Source organism: Ahaetulla prasina, chromosome 5, assembly GCF_028640845.1.
Source record: "Ahaetulla prasina isolate Xishuangbanna chromosome 5, ASM2864084v1, whole genome shotgun sequence".
Taxonomy (NCBI): Eukaryota; Metazoa; Chordata; class Lepidosauria; order Squamata; family Colubridae; genus Ahaetulla; species Ahaetulla prasina.
In genome coordinates this window covers 88,520,107-88,547,831 of record NC_080543.1, presented here as the reverse complement: position 1 = coordinate 88,547,831, position 27,725 = coordinate 88,520,107, and the positions used below count along the sequence as shown (strand labels likewise).

Here is a 27,725-nt window from a genome sequence, read left to right as displayed (position 1 = left end):
GTAAAATAAATAACCACATCTCACAGTAAATGCTTCTGCCTTGCCAACCAAGAATTAACACGATAGATTTTTTCAATATTAACTTCAAAATCTTCTAGTTCCACTCCATCTATCTGAGCCATCGCCCAGCTCAGCTTCACTGCGCATGCTCAAGCGCTTCCTGCCAGCCAACTGATTTTCGGTCTCTGCCCTGCAAGTGGGAGACAAGCGTGCATATGTGTGTGGCGAGCTACCTTTCTCCTCACTTTCTGCTGCCCCTGCCTTCCCAGATCTCTGGAGAGTCCCCTCCCAGCGCTGTTTTGGAAGGGTGAGGCTTTTTCCCCCCTTCCAGCCGCTTTGGGAGATGAGGCTTCTCCCCCCCCTCCCAGTCCTGTTTTGGGACGTGAGGCTTTCCCCCTCTCTCAGCCATTTTGGGAGGTGAAGCTTTTTCCTCCATCCATTTTGGGACGCAAGGCTTTTTTTCGTCCCCCAGCCGTTTTGGGAGGTGAGGCTTGTGTACCCCCCACCCCAGTGCTGTTTTGGGATGTGAGGCCAAAAGCAGGGGTCGTGCACACATGTGTGGGGGTGGGGTGGGGGCTCGCATGCACATATGCAGGGGTCGTGCATGCATGTGCAAGGGACAGAGTGTGCGGGAGGAGCATTGCATTATGGGTATGGGCATGCACGTGCGTGCAACAGTGCACACATGCACATTTTTGGCACCCGAAGAAAAAAGGTTAGCCATCACTGAACTAGAATGAATAGTTAATGAAAACAGATGTTGTGGACATTCCAGAGAAATGGCTGAATTCAGTTTATTTTATCTTAATTTTACTAGCTGCAGCTACTTGGAGTTGTAGACAACAAGTACAACATTGTGCCCAATATCTCCTTTTCTAAACAAGAGGGCCAAGAATGGAACTCATGGATGCTATTTGAATTACCAGTAGGGTGCATGACCCATCAAGTCATACTATTCCTGTGCAATTAGCAATTAGAAAACAGAGAAAGGTGTATGTATAATCCATGGATGAAGATCTTAAGTATGGGAAGAACAGAATGAAGCAGATATTATGGAAGATAAGATTTCTCAACTCTGCTAAGACCTATCTAGCAGTGATGTTTTTAAATTGTTGGTTTTAAGATCAGCACTGACTCCATTCCAGATTAAAACAGCATATTTTGGTGATTAAAAGTTTAACACAGCTGGGAAGTGTTTTCTTTTTTCTTCGTATGTAAAAACTGCTTCTAGCATCTGTTTAAATTAAAGTCATCCAGAGCTAAATTAGGAATGTCTGTAAGGAGAGCATAATGTTGACAGCTCTGAATTATAATATATCAACACAGATGTTTTAAAGAGGCTAATTCACTTTTATTTAAATGTCAGCATTTGCTGTCACATTGTTAAATACATTTGTCACAATTAAAAAAAGACAAGAATTCAGTATCTATGTTCTCATATAATTCATACACACATCTCCATTGGAAAGTAATTGATGATTAAATAACATTTAATGTGTACTAGACAACCCAAAACCCATTCTGTCATTGTTTCATAGATATTTCTATCCTAAGGGGTTCTGGTATTCTCTGAGCTTGGTTGTTTTCTTGCAGATATTTTATGACCCAAATTAGGTAAAATCATAACTGCTGATGATGTTACCTAATTTGGGTAATGAAAACTCTGCAAGAAAACAACCAAGCTCAGAGAGCACCACAGTCCCCCTTCATTTCAATCCTGAGCTACAAATACTCTCCTTTATTGATAGTTCTGTACTTAAACAGAAAAACAGTATGACCAAAGGTAGGCAAAAAACCAGTGGGAGCAAGAATGATTTTGTGCTTCCTGCTGGCTTCCCCACTGAGTTTATTTTTGGGAATCTGGTAAGAAGCATTGGAAATCAATCCTTCCTTCCTTCCTTCCTTCCTTCCTTCCTTCCTTCCTTCCTTCCTTCCTTCCTTCCTTCCTTCCTTCCTTCCTTCCTTCCTTCCTGGATCAGAGCAGCAGCCAGTAACACTGAAGCAGCCATAATTTTCTCAAATTTAATTCCCTTACAAGTTATGGGACTTGAATTTTGAACACATACTGTGAGTTATCCCATTTGAGGTACTTTGGTTCATAAATGGTTACCCTATGATGCACCATTTTGCCCAGAAAATATCATGACAAGAGTTTTAGAAGTACATAGATTTTTCTGAGTGTAGTCAACACACTAAATGTACAGCACTTTCTAGCTGGTGAGAATCAGGCAATAGTATATTGGCTTCTCTGTATAAGAGATCCTAGTTTTGTGGAATAGTTTAAACCTATTAAACCTAAGGATAAAACTGGGAATTGGTGTACTAGTAGCAGAATGTCTCCTGAATGAACAATATTGTCTCTTTTTAAGCCAAAGAATGCTGAGAGTAGCATAGGCAAACCTAAATCTCCTAGCCTAGTCTGTACGCTGTCTATCTTATTAAAATGCATTAAGTGAATCCTCAATTGAACAAAACCATGAGGGGAACAGAGGTCAATCTATAACATCCATAAATTGGCAAGAATTGTTTATTTATAGAATTTATAACATCTCCTCACAATTCATACTGTGTAAAGTGTATCAATTATTTTTAAAAAAGAAAAGAAAAAAAAATAGCTGAACCTGAATATAGCAAATATTCTCTCTCAGAACAAAATGGGCTCATCTACCATCTTGCTCAAGTGCATGAGAAAATAGACAGGTCTTAATGAGACTACAAAAAGATAATAGGCCAGAGAAATCCAAATATTGTTCCCATGGAAGAAGCAGAGACAAGCTATATTTTTATATGTTCTATTAGATGACACTGCTTCAAAGAAGGAACCTGGAGTGAGCTTATCTTCTGTGACCTCATGGGACAAGCAGAAGTATGGGAGATAGCAGTCTCACAAATAAGCCAAGCATGTGACATGTAAGGCTTTTGTTTGGAAATGCCTAGCCAGCAAGGGAGAAGAGATAAAGTCTTGACTCATTGTGCAGCTGCAAGAGAATAACAGAATATCAGAGTTGTAAGGACCTTGGAGGTCCTCTAGTTCAGATCCAGGATTGATCCCTACCCCACCCAAGCTACCCAAGCTTATCTATTTGTTCCCAAGGAAAATTGAACAGCCTGGAGAGATTCCTGTATTATAGACAGAATACAATAAAGTAGTTAGTTGAAGTTTATGCATGTGGATCTGGAGACGTGCTCCTGAAAGCTTTGTAGGTAATAATCAGCATATTAACCTTGAACAAACCTTAACCTTGAATTTCATTTGGAAATCTACCAGACATAGTTCATGGATAGTGATGCACTATATGTCTATCAAGATGCAACTATTGCTATAGTGGTTTAGCTGGATACTTTCAACGAATATTTCCACATATGATGCATTGCAGAAATCCAACTGGGAGACATGAATGATAAGAAGTCCCAATTCAGGAAAGGCACAATTGGCATTCAAGAGAGAGTTATGCAAAGGCCTTCTGTCCACATCTACTGCCTACTCTTGAAACAATGGCATGTAAAAGATTGTGACTTGGAACATAAAAAGAGTACAAGATAAAGAACATGAATGAATGAATGATAATTATATGCCCATAAAACTAGGAAAAATGGAATGATATACTAAATCTTAATAAAGATTGATTTTGTGGAATGGAATTGATTAATAAGTGGAGAGAAGTAAAGATTCAGTTTTAATTGAAATTATTAATTTGATTAAAAAATAATTTAATTGATGATAGTTAGATAGATAGATAGATAGATAGATAGATAGATAGATAGATAGATAGATAGATAGATAGATATTTGTTTTCGTAGGTTTTCACGGGTATATGTATGCAGGTTTTGGTATGTTCAGGTCTTTACATGGGAAAGGGCCAGGGTAAAAAGATTTGTTGTAAGGTACCATAGAAATGTGTGGAGTTGTAGCAATGGAAAATATTTAAAAAGATGCATGGTGGAATTGTGATATGAAAGAAGGGAGGAAAAAAATCAATACAGAAGAATTCTAAACACACACACACACACACACACACACACACACAAAGAATAAAAGAAAGTTATTGTATAATGTCTATAAAGAAAAGGGTTGTTGCAAAGTCTGCAATTAAAAAAAAAGTAAGTTCAAGTTGAAGGATTCTACAGATTTTTAAAAAAAAATCTTTGGATAGGGCTAAATAAGAGTTTCCAACAAAATGAATGAAATTAAACATAAAAGTGACGAAATGATCTGGGACAAAATTGAAGTGAGGAAATGTTGAAACATGGAAGGATTATTTAAAAATTTGTGATATAGTAACAAGTAGAGTTGGATACCATAATAGTAAAACAGAAAAAATAGGATGAAAGGGAAGTCACAAATGTCATAAGAACATCAAAAAGGAGACTGCAGATGTGGATAGTGTAATTACAGAAATGTTAAGATATGGATGTGGCAGACTGCTAATGGACTAAATATAAGACTTGTTTAAAATGTTTTAGAAATCTGTATTACTGTCTAACAGTTGAAAGATTGTTGATATTGTTTACCTGTACAAAAAACCAGACAGCAAATACAAAAATTGCAGGAAGATTGATAAGGGGAACTAATTGAAAATGAATGAAAGGGGAAGATAAACACAATCTGGGAAGTGCAGTTAGATCAAGCAGATCTGCTGCCCACTTATTTAGTTTTCAAAGTTCGTTGAAAAATATATGAATATGCATTTGTTGAAAGCACATTTGTTGAATTAGGGAATTGTGATTATGTAAGGAATAATATGACACCTAAAATGAATAATCTTGAGATGTGGTAAGAGAAAGTCTAAAAAAAGTTTGGTTGGGTGTAGTTGATAAGATCCTCAAAAAGATGGAGATAAGAGTTTAAAGAACAAAAAAGTAGTATATGAAGTGTTAGCTGGAGATGATAGAAGCAACCATGGTTGATGAGGACAATCAGTACAGAAGCTGCACTATAATTAATAGTCTTGGTCTAAATTACAAGATATTTCCTTTTTCTTATAATGCTTTGTTCTTTATTTAAATGCACCAAAACTTAAACATTGATATAAGATCATATTTTTGTGCATCCAATTAGGAAAAATAAGTTATCAATTACCGGTATAACAACTTTCCTCATAAATGTGACATATACCTACAATTCCCAAAGCTCTCAGCTTCCACGAACAGCTTCTAGTAATTGTTAGGATTCTGTATAAGGAGGCTTGTAGACCTGATCGTCCTGCGAGTGAGGAATCTAGAAATTATGTGTACTATATATGTGTATACAGTAAGTGTGTGTGCATGCATATATATATTTATTTATGTGCTTGTGTGTATAATTACCTCTCTGTGTGTATTAGATAATCTCGTAATCATGTTACATCATATGTGATATTGAAAGCTATGAGGTTCTGGAACATTACATTAATTTGAAGTCATAATAAATATTTATTTATTTATTATTTAATACACTGTCCTTCTCACTATCCAAGGTGACTCTGGATTACATGTCTAAAGTTTGTGACTGACACCTTTATGTGAACGTGCATATTTTGGACAAAATCTTTGGTTTTACTGCTCATATGCACTCTTAGCAAATACAGAAACTGATGTTCTAAAGCCAATTTTTCCTCAGTGAGAATTCTGAAAAGACATGCATAGGATTTCATGTACATTAATCAGTAGCTTTTAGCCAATATATTGCCTATTTTTTCTAAAATGCTGAAAGAATTCATGAAGATACTTTTTTTTCAAGCATTTATGAGATTAAAACGAAATGAAAGAACTCTTCTCTTCAATGCAAGCACTACTTTATCTTCTACCATAAAAGCAAATGAAATACAATAACTTGGGCTTTATTAGAAACTCTTATTCATCTAGGCTGAATGCTAGGAAATGCATTGTAAGAGTGAGGAAGACTAATAAAATAGCAGTTTGTTCCAATTTTATGGTTTTATATATTGTATATTACATTGTTGTATTTTATTCATTATATATTTTGATGAGAAATGTAGGAAGAACAGTTTAAAAAAAGATCATAGAAAGTTTGAATTTGAAGGGGCACTTGTGGATCAGCAGATGTTACTGAGCTGAGTTCTTGTCATACACAGATCATATTGCCAGTGATTATAAATCATAAAAATGCATTTTGGTTGCAGAGATTCTCCATTTTGAACTGGATAGACTAAACATCTGATTCAAGATAAGAAAACTTGAGTTTAATCAATCCAGTATTTTAAAGGTACTGCAGTATTATGGCTCCAAGATTCTAGTTATTAGATTCTTTTAATTTGATTAATTAACTTTATTTTAACATTTTAAGTTTTACTGATCAATACTGTATTATTTTTGTTTGTTTGTTTGTTTTCATGGCGGGGTTTGGCCTACTTTTATGCCCATATCAAATACGCTATGAAATATTCTCATGGCTGAGGATCTGGTCTTCCTGGTCATAGTCCAAATCTTAACCACTATACCATATGACTTTTTTAATGTCCATGTGAAACATTTCAGATTTATGGCATAGAGTACAAAGAGTAACTAAAGAGCAAGTAGATCAACTCATGGATATGTTTGTACATTATTTAGAAAATAATTATACACTTAAAAGTTTTCTTTATCCTGCATGAGCCTTCTCTCTCTCTCTCCCTCCCTCTCTCTCTCTCTCTCTGTCTCTCTCTCTCTCTCTCTCCACTTTTAACAGCAACAAAAGTTAGAGATAGCATAAATCATACAATCATGCATTTGTCCCCCACCATTCTGTTTCTTGTCTAAAGAGCTGGAGGATTCAACATACATAGTACTGCAGCTAACCTCCACCCTCATTATGTCTTTTGTCATTTTAAAGGCCATTGTAGAGTAGTCAGAGAAATAATTCATGTGGCATACTTTGCGTATTTTATTTGCTAAGTGTGAAAGTACATAATTGTCAAAGGGGAGAAGAGCACTTCTAGTTTAAGCAGATACTGTCATACTATTAACTAGACTCTAAGAAAAATGTCTGTTAATCAACTGATGTACACTTCTACTCACACTATTTTCTGTAGAAGAGTGTTTCTCTTGACAGGCATGAAAAACAGTCAGGCAATAGCTTATTGATTCTGCTCTGTGTTATCAGAAACCATGGCATTTGTTAAGTCCTGAAAAAGAATGATTTCCATTTTGACACATCTTGGCTTTATTTGATGGCTGGTGATCTTCCATCTATCTCAGGAAAGTGGCATATTGAACAAATTAAATTATACTTTTAATAAAATGATGCCAATTGCAATCCCAATGAAATCCATATGCTAGGCCTGAGGTAAATATATTTTATTATTGTATTTAATTCTGCTACTTTGCCTTTATGAAAGAGCTCCTTGAAATAAAAAAAATCTTGTTTCAGAGAAAGTTTGGAATATGTAATACAATTGTTCATCATGTAGCATGGCTAGATATTCCACAGCAGATTAGTTGGCTAGCTCATCCAAGAAGACAATAAGGCCTGCCTGATCTTACATGCCTGTTACTTCAAGCATAAACTGAACAACTGTTTGTTGGATTGAGATACCTGTTCATTTCTGTTGGATTGCTGCTCTTTGGAACATCATTGTTGTTTTCAGTTTGATTGGGTGTTCTCTCACAATGTGTTTTGTACTGACAGAAGAGATATCATAAAGTTGTTCAGGAACCACATAAAAATGTTAGGACAGTGCCCTTATCTTCCCTGCTGCCAGCTAACCTCTACCAGCTACTCTACAAGTTAAGATCAGTCCCAGTGCCCCTTCTCACTATCCACCAATAGTTGGAAAAGAAAGGGTATTTTTCCTCATTGTCCAGCTACATATCAATCACCAGTCCCATGTCCCAGCACACCGTTCTTTAATAGAAAGAGCTAATTTTGTGACTCTTTGATAGGAATACCTGGACATTGACTCTATGTCTGGTTTTAGGGCCATTACTGAATATGTTTGGGAATCTTTTTCTTTTTCAAAAGAAAGTAGAAGGGTTTTTCTTTTTCTTTTTATTGCAGACCAGCATATTGCAAATACTATTAAAATAACCTTATTCTTCCTTGATGATTGCAGATTTCATTAAAGAACGGCATTTAACTATTCTAGTATCTAATAAAGCTTCACTCTTACAGGAATTTACCAGAACAAAAGGATTATTAATTGCTGGAAGATTAATTCAATCCTTACAGTGATCTTCTTAAACAATGAAATTATAAACTAGCTGGGATATCTAGAGAGAGCAGTCTCAACTTTAATGACCAGTCTTAGAACAGTTTATCAAATTTACAGATTAAAACTCTGACAGCTCTTTGTGTCTGACAGCATATTATATTGGTCATTCCACTAATGTATTTTACTTTTCTGCAATGATTAGAAATGCAGCCATTAAGGTTCTATGCTGTTGTCAAGCTTTGTAGCAGTAGCTTGCAATAACACAATGATGGATTATAACACAACCAAGGAACCAAAGTTTTTTTCCCCTTCTTAGACCTACTCCTATTAATCTTAGTTTGCTTCTCCTGAATTCTCAGATAAAAGATTAGATTGTGTTTTTCTTTTTTACTATCCTTAAAAACATCTTCATAATTGTCTACATTTTGAGAATGAAGTCTAAAGAAGAAGAAAAATCAGAAGTTGAAGAAGTAGTCTTACTACGTGGCCCCTTCCTTCCCAGCCATTCCTTGTCACACCCAGCCTCAACGTATCTATAGTTTTGCAAAAATGTTGTTCAAAACAGTCATTAGTATTATGGCTGATGTTTGACAGCAAGCCTAAAATCCCCATTCCGTCTCCACCCCAGGGGAAGGTTACTTTAAAATCCCCATTCCCTCCCACCCCACTGATCTGTTCTGGGAAGGAATCAAACTCCCCCCTCTTCATTTCCCAAATAAAATATTACTCATAAGAAAAGGCTCCCACATAAGCAAGGAAAAATCAAGCTGCTAACAAGGAACCTGCCAGCTGGATAAAGGAAACTGTAAGCAGAAAACAGCTACCGATGCTTAGAGAGAATATAAAATGGAAGCCGGAAGTTCGGCTCCATTTACAAGCAGGCAGAAAATTCATTCAAGACAGGATATTTCACAATGGAAATCGCCCAAACCTTTTTAGAAACACAAAGCCCATGTTGCACAAACCCCAAAACGTCAAAAACATAGAACCATATAAGAATTCCTCCTCTTTTTTTTTTATTGAAAAAGTTTTTACAAACATTTTTACCCCCCTTTTTTCCCCCTCCTCCCGTCCATCCCCTCCCCCCTCCCTCCAAAACCACCCTTCTCCCTCCCCCCCCCCAACTTCCCAGTGCAAACACAAGGTATAATTCAAAAAGAAAACAATCATACGCTAAATTTTTCCTAACACAAATTATAGTCCTCCCCTTCTTCTCAAATCATAACTTCCCCCATACAAATCAGAGATAAATACATCCTATCATTCAAAGGCAATCTGATATCTCTTAATCTGATATCTATTTTGCATATATTCAATCCATTTTTTCCATTCAGTTAGATATTTTTCTTGTGTAACGTCTTCCTAAAAAGGCTGAGATTTTGGCCATCTCAGCCAAATTAGTAACTTTCAATATCCATTCTTCTATAATAGGTAACTCTTTTTTCTTCCAGTATTGTCCTATCAATAGTCTTGCCGCTGTTATTAAGTTTAAAATCAGCTTAGTCTCAATTACTGTACAGTCCGTAATAATTCCTAATAAGAAAAATTGCGGTAGGAACTTTATCTTCTTTTTCAAAACATTTTGTATAATCCACCAGATCCTTATCCAAAAAGCCTTAATCTTCTTACAAGTCCACCAAATATGAAAATATGTAGCATCATCACAATTACATCTCCAACATTTCGCTTGCATATTTTTATTTTATTTATTTATTTGTCGTAACAATATATACAAGCATTGCATAAAGGTTTATATAATATATAAACATATATATGAGGAGAAACAAGGTACTATAAACATATATATATATAGGGGAAGAAACAATAGGACAGGAATGGTAGGCACGTTTGTGCTCTTATGCACGCCCCTTAGAGTCCTCTTAGGAAAGTGGTGAGGTCAACCGTGGATAGATTTTGAGTAAAGCTTTTGGGGTTATGAGAAGAAACCACAGAGTCAGGTAATGCATTCCAAGCATATATAATTCTGTTACAGAAATCGTGTTTTCTGCAATCTAAACTGGAGCGGTTGACATTGAGTTTAAATCTGTTGGTAGCTCTTGTGATATTGTTATTGAAACTAAAGAAGTCATTGACAGGAAGGACATTACAACAGATGATTTTATGAGCTAAACCCAGGTCCTGCCGAAGGCGACGAAGTTCCAAGTTTTCTAGATCCAGGATATCAAGTCTGGTGGAATAAGGTATTTTATTGGTTTCAGAGGAGTGGAGAACTCTTCTCGTAAAATACCTTTAGACACGCTCAACTGTGCTGATATCAAATATATGGTATGGGTTCCAGACAGGAGAGCAGTAATCAAGAATTGGTCTAGCAAATGTTTTATATGCTCTGGTCAGTAGCATGGTGTTTTTTGAAAAGAAGCTATGTAGAATTAAGTTAACAACTCTTAGAGCCTTTTTTGCTATATAGTTGCAGTGGGCTTTGGCACTTAAATCGTTAGATGTAAAAACTCCAAGGTCTTTGACAGGGTGGGGGTTATCTGCGAGGCAATGTCCATCAAGCATGTACTTTGTGATTGGGTTCTTTCTTCCAATATGCAAGACTGAGCATTTACTGGTTGAGATTTGTAGTTGCCAAATTTTAGACCAAGCAGTTAGATGATCAAGGTCCTTTTGAATTGTGGATCAGTGGTGTTGAAAAGTTTGACATCATCAGCAAAGAGAACACAGTTACTTGAGATATGATCACAAAGATCATTTATGTATATTATAAAGAGAGTAGGTCCAAGAACGCTACCTTGAGGAACACCACTCTTGACAGGAACAGGATTAGATAGAGCATAACCAATTTTAACTATTTGTTGTCTGTTTGACAGAAAAGCAGATATCCAGTTGTGTAATGGTCCTGAAATGCCATAGGATTTTAATTTTAGGAGAAGTTTATAATGTACTACTGAGTCAAAAGCTTTACAGAAGTCTATGTATATTGCATCTATTGATTTACCTAGATCAAGATTTGTAGTCCATAGGTTTTTACAGTGGAGAAGTTGTAAATTGCATGATAATATTTTTCTGAAGCCAAATTGTTTATTTGAGAGAAGGTTGTGTATTTCTAAGTGCAAGGTAATGGATTGGTTGATGATGGATTCCATTACTTATTACTCCATTACATATCTGGATACATACATGATGATTTCTTAGGGTCTAATTGCCACCTATAAAACATTTTATAAAAATTTACCCTTAAGTTCTGTGCTTGCATAAACTTAACATTTCTAACCCATTTTTCCCCCCAAGATTCCAAAAATATTGGTGCCTGAATATTTTGTGCCCATTTTATCATACAATCCTTTACTAAATCCCTTTCAGAATCTATTTCTATCAACACATTATACAATCTCTTTATATGCACCTGGGTCTGATTTCTAATTTGTTTTACCAAGTTTTCTTCATTCTGCATGATACCAATTTTCTGATCTTTTTTCCACCTAGCTCGTAATTGCTCATATTGAAACCAAGTATAATTTTTCCTTTCTTCTTTTAGTGTACGCAAGGATTTTAATTGTAAATTACCTCTCTCAGTATATAGAAGATCTTTATAAGTAATCATTTCCTGTTTCTCTTCTATATTTATATTCTCTATTGCATGCCTGGGATTTGCCCAAATAGGAATTTTGTAATTTAACTTGTGATAATATTTCTTCCAGACTCGCAGAAGAGCAATTCTTAACAAATGGTTCTTAAAGGCTGTATCCAATTTTTTATCATACAATAAATATGCATGCCATCCATATAATAAATCATAATCTTCTATATTCAAAATCCTTTCCTCCATTAAATTAAACCAATCACTTATTACAGAAAGAGCAGCTGCTTCATAATATAATTTAAAGTTGGGCATTTTTAATCCTCCTCTTTCCTATATGTCTTGAATTATTTTCATTTTAACTCTCACTTTTTTACCTTCCCATATAAATTTATTAATTCCAGTCTGCCATTCTTCCAAATTTTTATCTTTCTTAATTATTGGTATCATCTGAAACAAAAATAAAAATAAAAATCTAGGTAAAACATTCATTTTAATGGCTGCTATTCTCCCCAATAATGATAATTTGTAATTTTTTCCAACTGAGCATTTCCTTCTGAACATTTTGCCATAGCACCTCAAAGTTATTCTTATACAATTTCACATTTGATGAAGTAATATACGCTGTTTTTGTTGCTTACTCCTCTACTGGATAAAATATCCACTACTGGATAAAATAAGAGAGTTAAAGGAGATAGAGGAAATTAAAATTAGACAACATGAGTATAAAGTGAGAGCGTTTGTAGATGATTTAGTGATTATTTTGTCAAATCCTATAAATTCAAGTGTATGTTCGTTGGAAATAATTGGTCAATATGGAAAGGTCTCAGGGTTGAAAGTAAATCAGAATAAAACGAAAGTGATAACAAAAAATATGACTAGACAAAAGAAAGAAAAATTAGACGAAACAACAGGATTTGAAATTGTAAAAAAGGTTAAATATCTAGGGGTTTATATTATATTTTCGCTGTTTTCGCCGGCTTTTATGAAACCTCAGCACGGGGCAGCTTTTCAGTCGTCCAGCGAGGAAAGCGGTGCCACCAGAAGTCAAGAATTCCTCCTCTTATCCAGTTTGTTATTCAGACCCAGAAATGAACTGCTTCTGCAAGTAAAAACCTCCTTCCATCAGCTGCGTCATTTTAAAGCAATGGCATCTTTATTTTTTTTCCTTCTTCTATGCCAAGTGATCTCCTGGCTGAGAAGCGAGTCCTGATTTTTACATTCTAGATGATCAGTTGGGAGGCTTCATGGCGTTTCAATTTAAAGCGATGGTGTCTTGTTCTTTTTTCTCTTCTTTGTCAAGTGAGTCTTTATTTTTTCCTTCTAGCCGATCAGCTGGGAGTCGGGAGGCAGCAATAGATTGGGGGTGGGGCCAGGCAGAGGCGGCATTTACTGGTTCTTCGAACTACTCAAAATGTTTACTACCGGTTTGCAAGAATCGGGGAGAACTGGCAGCAACCCACCACTGCACTGGCTCCAAAACAAAAAATACATCTCAATAGCACCACTAACATAAAACTATGAGCCCTGGTGGTGCAATGGTTAAAATAAACTATTGCAGGCAAAACTCTTCCTACCACCTGGAGTTTGATTCTGATGGAGCTCAAGATCGAATCCTTCCATCTTTCCAAGATCAGTAAAATAAGGGTCCAGATTGTGGGAGGCAATATGGAAATAATCTTTCTACATTGTAAACCGGCAAGAAAGTATTGTAAAGTGTTATGGGACAGTATATAAGTCTAAATGTTGTTGCTGTTGCTAAACTTCAAGACACTGTTTTAACTGCCTTCTTGAAAGCAGTACCAAAGGAGCCAACTGCATTTCTGGGGCCAGAAGTGTTTTAAGTGATCAAGAAGTTCTGCCTTGGGCTCATGTCTCCCTTCTTTTCATAGGACCAGGACTCTACATCCTCTCCAGTAATAATTATACAAGATGGGGAGAAACAATTTAGTGGAATAAATTTCTAAAATAACGGAGGGCTGGTGATGTCTGATTTTATAGATTAAATTGTACAGTTCAGTTATAAATAAAGATACTAGCCTAACTTGATATGTTGCCCTTGAGATGTTGAATAGTATATTCCTGATACTGCCAGCTAGCAAGATCAATTATATAGATGCCAAGAAAGTTAAACATTCAGTGGCTCCCAGGTTTTCCCTTTACTACAGCATCAAGGTCATTATCTGACCCTGTTACCATTCTGGCAAATCTTTGATATAGAGAGCACTTAGCTTTTTATATGGCTAATCATTGTGCTCAATAGCCTCGGGAACTCCTTCAGAATGGTAAAACAATATAGAATGTTGGTAATAGCCTTTTTGGTCTAACAGCAAACAAGACCTCTGAATACTGATAACTCTAGTTAAAGTTAATGCCCCTTAGAATTTTAAAATGCACTTCACTGTCTAACCAGGAGCAGAAGATCTTCTGCTTCTTCAGTGCTACATTCAGAAGTTATGTGTTGCTCTCTAATCTGTAGCAAGCTCAGCTACAAGACTTCAAAAATAATTTTACGTTAAGGCACGCAACTAAAAAAAATTCTAAAACCAATTTTTTGCCATTTACTGAATAGCTTTCTAAGTCTTAGATCATGTATAATAGAATGTGCTTCATTAAAGTGGTAGGGAAATATTCTTTACGATGGGACATTGAATGGTATCAAGAGTAGAGCTATCAAGACTTCTAGTAAAATGGAGATCTTCTATTACAAAATTGGTTTTCTGAGAGATGTGGAAATAGTACTGCTTGGACTGTTAAGCAAGAGATCTGGTAAGTGGGTACTAATTATATGTTTTTTGTTGTTGTTGTTGTTTTTTGCATTTATATCCCGCCCTTCTCCGAAGACTCAGGGCGGCTTACACTATGTCAAGCAATAGTCTTCATCCATTTGTATACTATATACAAAGTCAACTTATTGCCCCCCAACAATCTGGGTCCTCATATAAACATTTATATAAACATTTTGGGAAGATAATATTCCTATAAAACAAGAAGTAGTTGTTGAGTTTGCGAAATGAGGAGGCAGGAGATAAGTCATTGGTGACAACAGCTCTTTACTTTATTGTGTGAACCCAGCAAAGGAAACAAGAGAACAGTCCTCCTTATATACCATTCAGGCTGAGACACCAGCCAATTAGCAACGTGCATTTTCCCATCCAAAATTCCCTCCAAGAATTTAAATACATAACACCTCTCCCTTCCCAGAACACATTTGACTAAAAATTTACAATTATTTACATACGTAGTCACGCAGGTAACCAGGGTATTCCCTGTGCCTGGTTGACCTGCGCAACTCAGTCCTAGGCAGAGAGCTGAGCTGGTGGGAGGAACTCTCTGTTTCTCCCAGCTCCTCCGATTGGCCTTCCTGGCCTGGATTATGGGTGGATTTTTCATTGCTGATTTCTGGTCGGACTGGAGGGCCTCGACCAGATAAATCCTCCGACCAATCTTGGCTTGAGTTAGCTGTTGGTGTAAACAGCAGGTAGTCAGGGCCTGGTTGTTTTGGTTGTTAAAACTCTGTTTTGGCTGCTAATCGGTTTCGAATTTGGTCAACATGTCTTCTCTAGACCCTCCCGTCGCCCATTTTGATTACATATGATTTTGGGCCGGTTACCTCTAGGATTGTCCCTGCTAACCAAAGGGGGCCCTCTCCATAATTTCTGGCAAATACTGGGGAGCCAACCTGAAATTCTCTTGTCTTTTTTCCCCTTTCCTGATACCCATCGGGGGAGTAGTTGGAATTTAGTCGGTCCAAAGGGCACCTGAGCCTTCTACCCATTAACAATTCTGCTGGGCTACGCCCAGTGGCCATGCAAGGGGTTCCATGTTGGACTGCCAAGAATGTGTCAATCTTGGCTTGCCAGTCACCCAGGTTGATGCGGGACAGTGCCTTCTTGGCACTTTGCACAAATCGTTCGGCAAGGCCATTACTGCCTGGATGAAACTGCGCCAATAGGGCATGGCGGATGCCCAGTTTGGCAAGGTAGCCTTTGAATTGGGTGGCTGTAAACGGTGGCCCATTGTCCAAAACTATCTGGCAATCCGTGTGTAATGAATAGCCATCTAAGTTTATTTTATTTATTTATTTATTAGATTTTTATACCGCCCTTCTCCTGAAGGACTCAGGGCGGTGTACAGCCAAGATAAAACAATAACAGTGTACAATTAAAACAGAAAATTAAAAAACTTATTATATAATTGGCCAAAATTTAAAATGTTTAAACCTAAAAACCCTTAAAATTCATATAAATTACAACCCCAGTTAAAATTAATATTTAAAATTTAAAAATTAAGAATTTAAAAAGTTTAAGCCAGTCCCGCTCGAATAAATAAATACGTTTTCAGCTCGTGGCGGAAGGTCCGAAGGTCAGGCAATTGATGCAAACTAGGGGGGAGTTCGTTCCAGAGGGTAGGAGCCCCCACAGAGAAGGATCTTCCCCTGGGGGCCGGCAGCTGACACTGCTTGGCGGACGGCACCCTGAGAAGTCCCTCTCTGTGCGAGCGTACGGGTCGGTGGGAGGCGTGAGGTAACAGCAGGCGGTCCCATAAGTACCCAGGCCCTAAGACATGGAGCGCTTCAAAGGTAGTAACCAAAACCTTAAAGTGCACCCGAAAGACCACAGACAGCCAGTGCAGTCTGCGCAGGAGCGGTGTTACATGGGAGCCGCATGCGGCTCCCTCTATCACCCGCGCAGCTGCATTCTGAACTAACTGAAGCCTCTGAGTGCACTTCAAGGGGAGCCCCATGTAGAGAGCATTGCAGTAGTCCAGGCGAGAGGTGACAAGAGCATGAGTGACTGTGCATAAGGCATCCCGGTCAAGGAAGGGGCACAACTGGCGAACCAAGCGAACCTGGTAAAAAGCTTTCCTGGAGACGGCCATCACATGATCTTCAAATGACAGCCGTCCATCCAGGAGAACACCCAAGTTGCGCACCCTTTCCATTGGGGCCAATGACTCGCCCCCAACAGTCAGCTGTGGTTGCAGCTGGCTGTACCGGGGTGCCGGCATCCACAGCCACTCCGTCTTGGAGGGATTGAGCTTGAGCCTGTTTCTCCCCATCCAGACCCGTACGGCTTCCAAGCACCGGGACAGCACTTCGACAACCTCGTTGGGGTGGCCCGGGGTGGAAAAGTACAGCTGCGTGTCGTCAGCATACAGTTGGTATCTCACCCCAAAGCCACTGATGACCTTGCCCAGCGGCTTCATATAGATGTTGAACAGGAGAGGCAAGAGAATCGACCCCTGTGGCACCCCACAAGTAAGGCGCCTCGCGGTCGATCTCTGCCCCCCTGTCAACACTGTCTGCAATTGGTCAGAGAGATAGGAGGAGAACCACCGATAAACGGTGCCTCCCACTCCCAAACTCTCCAACCGGTGCAGCAAGATACCATGGTTGATGGTATCAAAAGCTGAGAGATCTAATAGGACCAGGGCAGAGGAACAACCCCTGGCCCTGGCCCTCCAGAGGTCTTCCACCAACGCGACCAAAGCTGTCTCCATACTATATCTGGACCGGAAGCCGGACTGGAATGGGTCTAGATAGACAGCTTCATCCAGGTACTGGGGTAGCTGCCATGCCACCATACTCTCTACAACCTTTGCAACAAAGCGAAGGTTGGAGACTGGACGATAATTTCCTAAAATAGCTGGGTCCAGGGAAGGCTTCTTGAGGAGGGGTCTCACCACCGCCTCTTTCAAGGCGGCAGGGAAAACCCCTTCCAACAAGGAAGCATTAGTAATTCCCCGGAGCCAGCCTCGTGTCACCTCCTGTGTGGCCAGCACCAACCAGGAGGGACACGGGTCCAGTAAACATGTGGTGGCATGTAGCCTCCCCAATAGCCTGTCCACGTCCTCGAGAGCCACAGGGTCAAACTCATCCCAAACAATCTCAACAAGACACGTCTCCGTCCTCTCACTTGGATCATCGCAATTTTGGTCCAAACTATCCCGAAGCTGAACAATTTTATCGTATAGATAACCACTAAACTCCTCGGCATGTCCCTGCAAGGGGTCATCCCACCCCTCCTGATGAAGGAGAGAGTGGGTCACCCGGAAAAGGGCGGCCGGGCGGTTATCTGCCAATGCAATGAGGGTGGAAATGTAGGAATGCTTCGCCGCCCTCAGTGCCACTAGGTAGGTCTTAGAATTTTGTATGTAGGTCTTTGGTTATTCGGGTTTTCTCCCGCGTAAAATTGGAAGTGTCTTGGCGACGTTTCAACGAAATCTCATTCGTCATCTTCAGGCTTCAGCTTCGTGCTTCTGGGAGCAATGTGTGATTGCAACTGTTTCTTCCTTTTTAACTGCTAGTGGGGGTTTGAACTGATTGGGTGGGAGCTTGGCTGTGCTCTGATTGGATGGGGGTTTTTTTGTGCTCTGATTGGATGGGGGTGTGTCCTGTTTGGGTGGGGGCTTGGTTGTGCTCAGATTAGTCGGAGTTGCAGGGGGATTTGAGCTGGTGAGCTGCATTGCTGTTGGATTCCAGAGAAATAAGATTACCAAACTAATCCAAAAAGAACCCCCCACTAAAATCCAAGACAGAGAACAAGAAAACGGCACAGCCCTCCTCCCATATATAAAAGGCACCGCAGACAGAATCAGCAAGATCCTCCACAAACACAACATCAAGACAGCATTCTGCACAAACCGAAAAATATCCACCATCCTAAGAAACCCCAAAGACAAATTTGAGTTAGAAAATCAAGGAGTATATGAAATCCCATGCACCGCCTGCCCCACCACATACATCGGACAAACCAACAGAAGAATAAGTGCACGCATTGAAGAACACAAGAACTCAGTCAAAAAAGAGGAACCAACTTCTTCCCTGGTCCAACACCTTAAAGCCACAGGACATGATATTGACTTTAAAAAGACCAGAACTATCGCCAAAACTGAACACTTTAACAACAGAATAATCAGAGAAGCCATTGAGATAGAAAAATGCCCACACAGCATGAACAAACGAGATGATACCTCCCACCTACCAGCCATTTGGAAACCCGCCCTTATTGACAAACGAGTCCCTAACACGAGGAATGACACCAGACCCACACTCACGAGGTCAACATAGGATGTCACCACCACACATTCACCCAGAAAGCAGACCCAAGCCCACACTGATCATGAAGCACGACCAAGGACCAGAAGCCAGACTGCAGCTGCAACATTAGCCATTTCAAACCCCTCCAATCCATACATGCAGCAGACTGACACCCACTACGAAGATTTAGCACGACCACGACCACGAAGCCAAACAGCAGCAGTGCAGCTCACCAGCTCAAATCCCCCTGCAACTCAAACTAATCTGAGCACAACCAAGCCCCCACCCAAACAGGACACACCTACAGCCAATCAGAGCACAAAAAAACCCCCATCCAATCAGAGCACAGCCAAGCTCTCAGCCAATCAGTTCAAACCCCCACTAGCAGTTAAAAAGGAAGAAACAGCTGCAATCACACATTGCTCCCAGAAGCACGAAGCTGAAGCCTGAAGATGACGAATGAGACTTCGTCGAAACGTCGCCAAGACACTTCCAATTTTACGCGGGAGAAAACCCGAATAACCAAAGACATACATACATACATACATACACACACACACACACACACACATATATATATATGTGTGTGTGTGTGTGTGTGTGTGTGTATTTTATCAGCTTGCAGCAGCTAGACCAGCAATTTAAAAAACTTCATTAACCAATCAATATGTAGCAACACAGCCAACCAATCAGCTTGCACCAGCTAGGCCATCAATTCAGAAAACACCCCCCCACACACACACCAGTATTTATAGAGAAACAGCAGTTAACATCCACACTTTGCTCACATAAGAACAAAGCCAAAAAACTCCAGCCTGAAGATGATGAGTGATATCTCATCGAAACGTTGCCTAAATACTTATCTTACACGGGAAAACACCCGAACATACCAAAACCTGCATACATATACCCATGAAAACCTACAAAAACAAAGATAGATAGATAGATAGATAGATAGATAGATAGATAGATAGATAGATAGATAGATAGATAGATAGAAACTAGCATAAAGTAGGAAAATAAAGAAAATAAGGAAATCAGAGAGAAAGCTAACAGTGTAAGAAAGGGAGAAAAGCCAAAGAAAATAGGAAAAAAGATACAAAGAAGTCATTTTCAATCTTTTTTACAGCTGTTATGAGTACAATTATAAATGTATTTCTTACTCTATGGTTACAACATAACTCTATTCTTTCTATACTGTCTAATCATCAATGAGATAAATCATAAGCTGTTTTTTTTCTACTCAAAAAGATAGAAAATATAGTAATGAGATTCTAGTCATTTAATGCTTATACATTGTACATGTTTGAATATTATATGGTTTGTGGCTGTGGAACTTTTGTTGTTTTTTATTTTTTTGTGTGTGCTGTATATTCCCCAGAGTCACATTGTTTTAGATGAACTATGAAAAAAAGATATATGTATGATATATATATGAACTGCTCCAATCTTGATTGCAGAAAATATGACTTCAGTAACAGAGTTGTTAATGCCTGGAATGCACTACCTGACTCTGTGGTCTCTTCCCAAAATCCCCAAAGCTTTAACCAAAGACTATCTACTATTGACCTCACCCCATTCCTAAGAAGTCTGTAAGGGGCGTGCATAAGAGCACCAGTGTGCCTATCATTCCTGTCCCAATGTCCCCTTTGATTGTATCCAATTTGTATAATTATTTTATACTTATGCTTATATATATGCTTATATATCGTATAGTTATTTCATGCTTATGCTTATATATACTGTTGTGACAAATAAAATAAATAAATAAATAAAAAGTATAAAAGAAAGATAAATGTATCTTCACCTAAATAAAAAGAGAATTTTTTCTGTGTCTCTAAGGGGGAAAATTGTATGACATTGTCTAAAGATAAAAAAGAATTTAAAAACATCAGAAATCATATTCTGAAAGCATATTAAACTTTAAGGTTCCTTAATTTGTAACTTAATCAATAGCATGCTTTCATTACTAAATATTCATTCAAGTGTATTAAACAAAACTATTGAGAATAGGTAGGAGAATCTGGTAAACCACTAAATTCTTGATGGAAACAGTAGAAAGCCAATGCCTACTTTTGGAAAGTATTTGGGATAACACATAGGAACTATAATGATATTAATTCCCAATTTACGGGGTTTTACAAAATCATATTTTGTGAACACAGCTATACAATTGAATAAAATAACAAAGTTGGAGGGAACTTTGGAGGTCTTCTAGTTCAGTTGAATACCTTTTTAAATGGAATAAATCTCCCAAACTTTCAGTTGTCTATTCAAAGGATTTAGCTGCACTGTAATTTTTAAAACAAATGTGGAGTTATATAAAAATTGAAAGGAAGGCTTGTCTCTACTTCGTTAGACATATAAAAGAAATATTTTGAAAAGAAATACCTTCACCATGTATTGTACTTATCTTAGAGCAGAAAAGACCCTTTGGATTGTGTGAGTTACTGTTTATTGATGTTGATTGTAAGAGTCACTTCAACATGAAGGCTACAAACAGGCTTTCCTTCAATAATTTATCCAGCAGAGTTTGCCTTTTTGAAAAGATGTCAACCCTTCAATAATATTAGATTTTTTGTAGATATATTTGCATGATATGCTAATAAAAAATGAAATAGATGCTTTATAAATAGATCATTAGATGAAGAAAAAATGTTTTCATATAAAGTTCTCAGAATACAGTTAGAAAGAAAAATGCCTTCCTGTAGAAATTTTGTGCATAAAATTTATTATTTTAATTCTGCTGCAAGGGTAAATACTAGTGGGATTATCTCCTTTGTGATCAAATAGAGAAGTGGAATGCATCAAGGCTCATTTTAATTCCTTTAATGTTTAATTTTACAATTAATAATACAATCTACTGAATCTGAGGAACTCATGGAGCAGAAATAACAAACAATATATGCAGATGATATACGAAGATGAAGATAATGATTTGCATAATGATAATCAAGATTTGTCAAACTGTTACAACAGTAGGAAATACACAATAAATTACAGTAAATCTAATATAATGCCAGTCAGTAAAAGCAGCTATAGATGTTTGTGAAAAATTAGCCTTTGTTTGTTGTCATGGTTCTAAACACCAGGGGATCATTATTCCTAGAAAATAATTGTTTAATGAAAATAAATATACAAAATTGTATTATCAAGATAAAAGTACCATTTTGGTGTAAGTTAAGGCACAAGGCTAACTTATATCAAACTGTTCTTATCATGTGTTAGGTATAATGGAACATTAGTACATGTGCTATTGTAAACAGTTATTCTTTTTTAAGAAGGTGTTATTATAATGTTGAATCACATTCTTGAGAATGCTAAGGTTTAAAGTACTGATGGATTGTGGAATTATATTTCAAATATCTGGAATTTGTTTTTTGAATGAAGAATTTTAAATATATTATGCCTAAAAGGTAAAGGTAAAGGTTTCCCTGGCACATATCTGCTAGTCGTTCCTGACTCTAGGGGGTGGTACTCATCTCTGTTTCAAAACTGAACAGCCAGTGCTGTCCAAATACATCTCCGTGGTCATGTGGCTGGCATGACTAAATGCCGAAGGTGCACAGAACGCTGTTACCTTCCCACCAAAGGTGGTCCCTATTCTACTTGCATTTTTACATGCTTTTGAACTGCTAGGTTGGCAGAATATTATGCCTAGTCTATTATAAAAAAAAACAATGACTCCTTGAAAAATGAGTGTGTTTGAATCTGATTATCATAATTATGGAACATCTTCAGAACATATCTTCAACTTTGTCTTCCTCCTCCATATTTATAGGTAACTCTATTTGGAAGATATTTTATTTCACTCCAAATTTCAGTCCCGAAGAATCTAATGGCTGCCACGATTATCATGTGTGCTTCTGCCATGGGCAGTTTGTCACATATCATCATCCACCACTACTTTTTGATCTCTCCAAGGACCCAGAAGAAAACAATCCACTGACACCAGAAACTGAGAGCCACTTCCATGAAATTCTTCAAGCTATTCACCATGCAGTGGAAAATCACACCAAGTCAATTCTTGCTGTTCCCAACCAATTTTCACTAGGACATATCCTATGGAAGCCCTGGCTTCAGCCTTGCTGTTCTTCCTTTCTCCAATGGTGTTACTGCAATCATGAGTCATGAGGAAACAACACTTTATGTCGAGCCTGATATTATCACTGAGAATTGGTGAAGAACTCACGTTCTTTAGGAATAAACAAGAACACATTGTAATCGTATTTCCTTAATACTTGCATTAATTGTGCTTAATAATAATGTAAGAGTTACTAGAACTGGTTAAAGTGGGCTCACTTATTCTTGAAGCCCCAGCAAAGTGGGTGATGGTGAGACCATAGTTTTGCTAGCATTCAAAGAGTAATTTTTCTGAGTAAAATGGACATCTCTGGAACAAGAAGGCCAGACTTCTAATACAACTAGGCTGTCTTTACCCACAATGCATATGGAATACGTTATATTTCTAATGTAATATTTTCTCCAGTGTAGCATGGTGGGATAATATGCTGGCTCATTATTTTGGTTCATCACACAATCAACTATCAAACATCAACATCTGTCTATTCCAGGTCCTTTGGAAGAACTCGATAGATGGATAAAAATGCCAAATCCAGTCTGAACATCTGGCTGACTGTGTAATGAACTAAAATTGATTGCCAAATTGTTAAATTTAGTAGTAATTAAACTATCATCAAATTTAGGGTTAGTTAGGGCCTCACATATTACCCTACCCAGTGGCACAAATCTAGGGTTCACTAAATACAGCATGGTATATCATTTGAATCGGGTTCATAGATGCAATTTTATTTATGCATATGCATATCTTCCTGCCTTTTTAGAGCAATATAGTTTCTGGATGCATACTACAGAGTTAAATGACCAATTCTTTACACAGTAATTCAAGATTGGGGAAAGTGTAGTCCTGGAAATGCATGTGAATTCAGCCAGCAGAAGCAATGAATTGGAATAGAGATTATAGCTACTGTAAGTGACATTTGAAAAGCCAGTGGCTCTTTATATCAATAGATAATAAAGCCATGCTATAAAATTTTGATATTTTAGCCTACTCTAAATAGAAATATTAGCAGGAATGGACCCTATGCAGGTAGGATCATCTAGGAATCTTCACACTGATGTGAGTGTGAAAGTCTAAAGATATGTCAACCTTAATAGAATGAAGTTGCAAGAAGACGTTCAGTTCCTACATAGGTAAAAGAGCTGCCCAGAATGCTTTGCTTCAAAGCTCATTTGGATATTCTGCTTCACAGATTGCATTATCCAAATGGACAGGTTTACTACAGTGTTCTACATTAGCATTGCTATTTAAAGAAAAGATCCATTTTTCTTACATATTCACTCCCTTTGCTGATCTCATCAGACTGAGATGATTTAATAAATACATCTTTAATTGTGAGTCAACCATAATAGATAATATTATCATCAAGTATTAGGCATAATAGAAAAATGTACTACTATAGCACAATCCCATCAAATCACACTACATTACAGAGAAACAGAAAGTTCAGTCTGCAGATTCCTTCTGTGTCCTCTAGATGCCAAAGCTAACTTTAATTGTTTTTCATTTTGTTGGATATTTGTTGTGCAGTTCAAGTGATAAATGACTGATTGATAGTTCTAAGTCATCCGTACTCTTTAAACCACCTAAAGTGTACTCAGAAAACAAAAACAATTCCCACCCCACAGTCTTGGAAGTTGGCTCTTCAAATGCTACAAAAAGCTTTGCATGGTCCTTAAACTGATGGAAATTGTTCCTACTATATTATTTTCAGTAAAATCTTCCTTTTGCAGAAATGTTTTAAATATTTACATGAGCTGGGGTAAGATAATTTTCTGTCCAAAATTAAAGACAGAATGCTCCATACTCATATATTAAATGTAAAGAAATTGTCCTCATCCAAGGACTTCTGTTTTCATGAGAGGAAAAGTATTAACATAGGATGACAGTTAATATATTTCATTAGATCAATGACTCATACTATTACTGTTAATTAATTTAACAATGTTACATTATTGAATCACTTTATGCTGTAACATGAGACATGCTAAAGTATTAAGTATTCTACATTATCCCTAAAAGTCTAATTGTTTTCAGTCTTCTTAACTGTTAAATGTAAATCATTTAAAAATGTGAGTGATATTTATAGTTTTGTGGTATTCTTAGAATACTTCCATGCAATCTTAGTAAGGATTATTCTGAATTTTAAAGGGATTTATGTAATCTACAAAACCATAACTATGTCTGTAAACTGCATCTGTATCATTGAAAAAGTATATTATAAAAAAGATTGTAAAATAGAAAAGATTAAATAAGACTATGTATATCAACAATTATTATTCAAATTAAAGAAAGACAATATCTTATACATTGACATTGTTGAATTAGCTGTGGAAACAGGAAAGCTCTGATTGTGTGAATGTTCCAGGGAAGAGTATCTGCTGTACTTACCAGCCCTCTGGAACATCCTGCCCCCAGGATGAGGCTTGACCTACCCTTCTATCCTTCCTCAAGGGCCTGAAGATTGGCTCTGCTGCTTGGCCTGGGGACCTAATAGGGGTGCACCTCCAGTGTGGTGCATTTTATCATTAGCTGACCCCACACATCTCTATGCTTTCTGCTCCCCCTCCGCCCATTTAAATTCATATTATTGTACTTTTATTGTTTATTTTTATTGTTTAATTGTTTTGCTGCTGTTATGTTTACATTTTGTTTTATTGTTTTTTTTTAATTGTTTTACCATTGTAAGCCACCAAGAGTAACTCCATGGCAAATAAATTTAACTAAACTAAACTAAACTAGTAAGTAAATAAGTAAATAAGTAAATAAATAAATACAGATTCTGATTGTAAAGAATTATGGAGTTAAACTTGTCAAAGAAATGAAAAAGTGGTTAAGTAAACATTAATTCTGGAAAAGAACAGAAGGTGCAAAAAAATCAAATAGCTTCACCTTGATTCTCTTTAGAAGAAGAGGATTTTCAACATTCTGTTACTATAACTCTACGGCAGTAGAGTTCTAACAGTACTTTTGGGGTTTGTTTCTGACTTGGCCTACTTGAAGAACTAAAACCAACTGTTGAGTTGGTTTGAACCAATATACAGACAATTTGAAAGGGTTAAGGAAAAAATGGTAAAGACCTTACAAATCACTTAAACAAGTATCTGTGAAAAAGAGGCTGGTCAGGAAGATAAGAAAATTAAGAAAAATATGTTATTGTACATACTATATCAGTTTTGACATCCAAATAGTATTTGCAGAGCATCCTAAATCAAACAATGCAAATTTTTAAAGGTGAAGAAAATATTTTGAGAATCATAAAATCTTATAAGATTCTAAAGATCATAAGCTATTGTAAGAGCTGAGAATCTTATACCCCAAAATATTTTTCCTCCTCGTCCTCTTCAAACTACCTGGAACAGATCAAACCTGAGACCATCTGCAAATGGTGGTTACTAGAGAATGACATTTGAGTGGAAAAACTAAAGTACCGTATAACCCGAATAAGATTACCCAGAGAAGAAATCTATATGTAGCCAATAATCAAAGAACTATAAATAATATAATAATTTTGCATTTTGTGCTAGACATTAAACACCATTTTCTTTTCAAAAGTCCAATAATTTTCCTTTTCCTTTTCTCTTTTTTAGTGTACTTCTATTCAGTATGCTTCTCTTTTTGTTATCCTTTTCAGTCATTACTCTATGCTTAATACAGTGTGCTATAAGATATGACATTTGATATGACAAAGTTTTGATATTACAAAGCAGTTGCATGAAAATAATTGTAGATTTATAATGCCATTGCAAAGCAGGGTGGTCATTCAGCTTCATTTCCTTGCTTTATTTAATCATGGGATCCACTGTATGCTGGGTGTTTGTTTACTCTTCTTGCTAGAACTCTAAGTGCTTTCTTGTTGTTAGTAGTGAATAGATGCAGTAGATATTTAAAACTCCTTTGTTATCTTCTATGCCTTGATTTGTTACCCTTATATCTAACAAAAGTAAACAAAAATATTTATTTGAAAAAATTGCTTCTATTTTGAAAACTTGTTGAAGTCACTTATGGAATCACTTTACCTTTATATTATTTCCTGTTGGAAAATAGATAACAATAGAACATAAATAGGTTTTTTTTTAAGTTTGAACATCTCTATGTACTTGAATGTGTGATCTAAGAAAAAGGCATTCTTGTATTGCTGTTTGTATTTGTTGTTTCAAAATCTCTATAGTGGTAAGACAACTTCATCTTGTTGATTTCAGCCATGAAAATACCTAGCCTCTATTGCTGTGACCTAGGCCCAAGTAGTTATTACCAGACACAATCAGTCCTAAACAAACATATTTTATTAGAACAGCTGAGAATTACTTCAGTCTCAGCTTAGTCCAAATTAAGTCCAAAACAAATCCTTCAGAAAAAGTCCTTTGGTTTGGCACCCTGTAAAGACTTTTCCTGGCAAAGTCCCACGAAGTTCAGAAACAAAAGATGCCGACTAGAAACAATTGTAGCAATGTTGCTTTCCTACAAACAGCCCAAGAGCCATTGCTGCTCTTTTAAGCCTTATGGGAGGGGCCAATTATCTCCTGGCCTTATTCCCGAGTCATCCTTTTTGCTTTAGCTGCTCCTGCCTTCTGGCAGCTCTTCACATGTGTGCACTAAGAACAGGCTCTCCTGTTCCTCTACACCTCTGGAGGCTACAGAGTCCACGCATCGCTCCCAGATGGCCCTGGCCCCATGTCTGCCTCCGACACAGAGCCCTCTTCTGGGCCTTCCCCAGATTCTAGGACTCGCCAATGATCCTCACCAGCCTCTTCACTGTCTGACTCCACTGCTAGCTCTGTGGGCTGCTGGTGGACCACAACATCTATGTATTTCCATATTTTTCTTATAAGACCACTGCCAGAATTAGAGGGAAGAGAATAAGAGGAAATTTGATAGGATTTTGATATTTTGATATCAAAATTTAGAATTTAGAGGGTTGATGTTGGA

The 27,725-nt window shown here is 37.4% G+C and overlaps 1 protein-coding gene across 13 annotated transcripts in view; it reads left to right on the top strand.

Moving 5' to 3' along the window:
• STS (steroid sulfatase) overlaps positions 1 to 26,715 on the top strand; it is a 151,861-nt gene extending 125,146 nt beyond the window's left edge. For all 13 annotated transcript variants that reach the window (XM_058184650.1, XM_058184653.1, XM_058184655.1 and 10 more), the window contains one exon: positions 22,497 to 26,715. In XM_058184650.1, coding sequence (XP_058040633.1) covers positions 22,497 to 22,849 — 353 coding nt within the window. In that variant the 3' untranslated portion in view covers positions 22,850 to 26,715. The remainder of the gene's footprint in view (positions 1 to 22,496) is intronic.
• Positions 26,716 to 27,725: the final 1,010 nt, after the last annotated feature.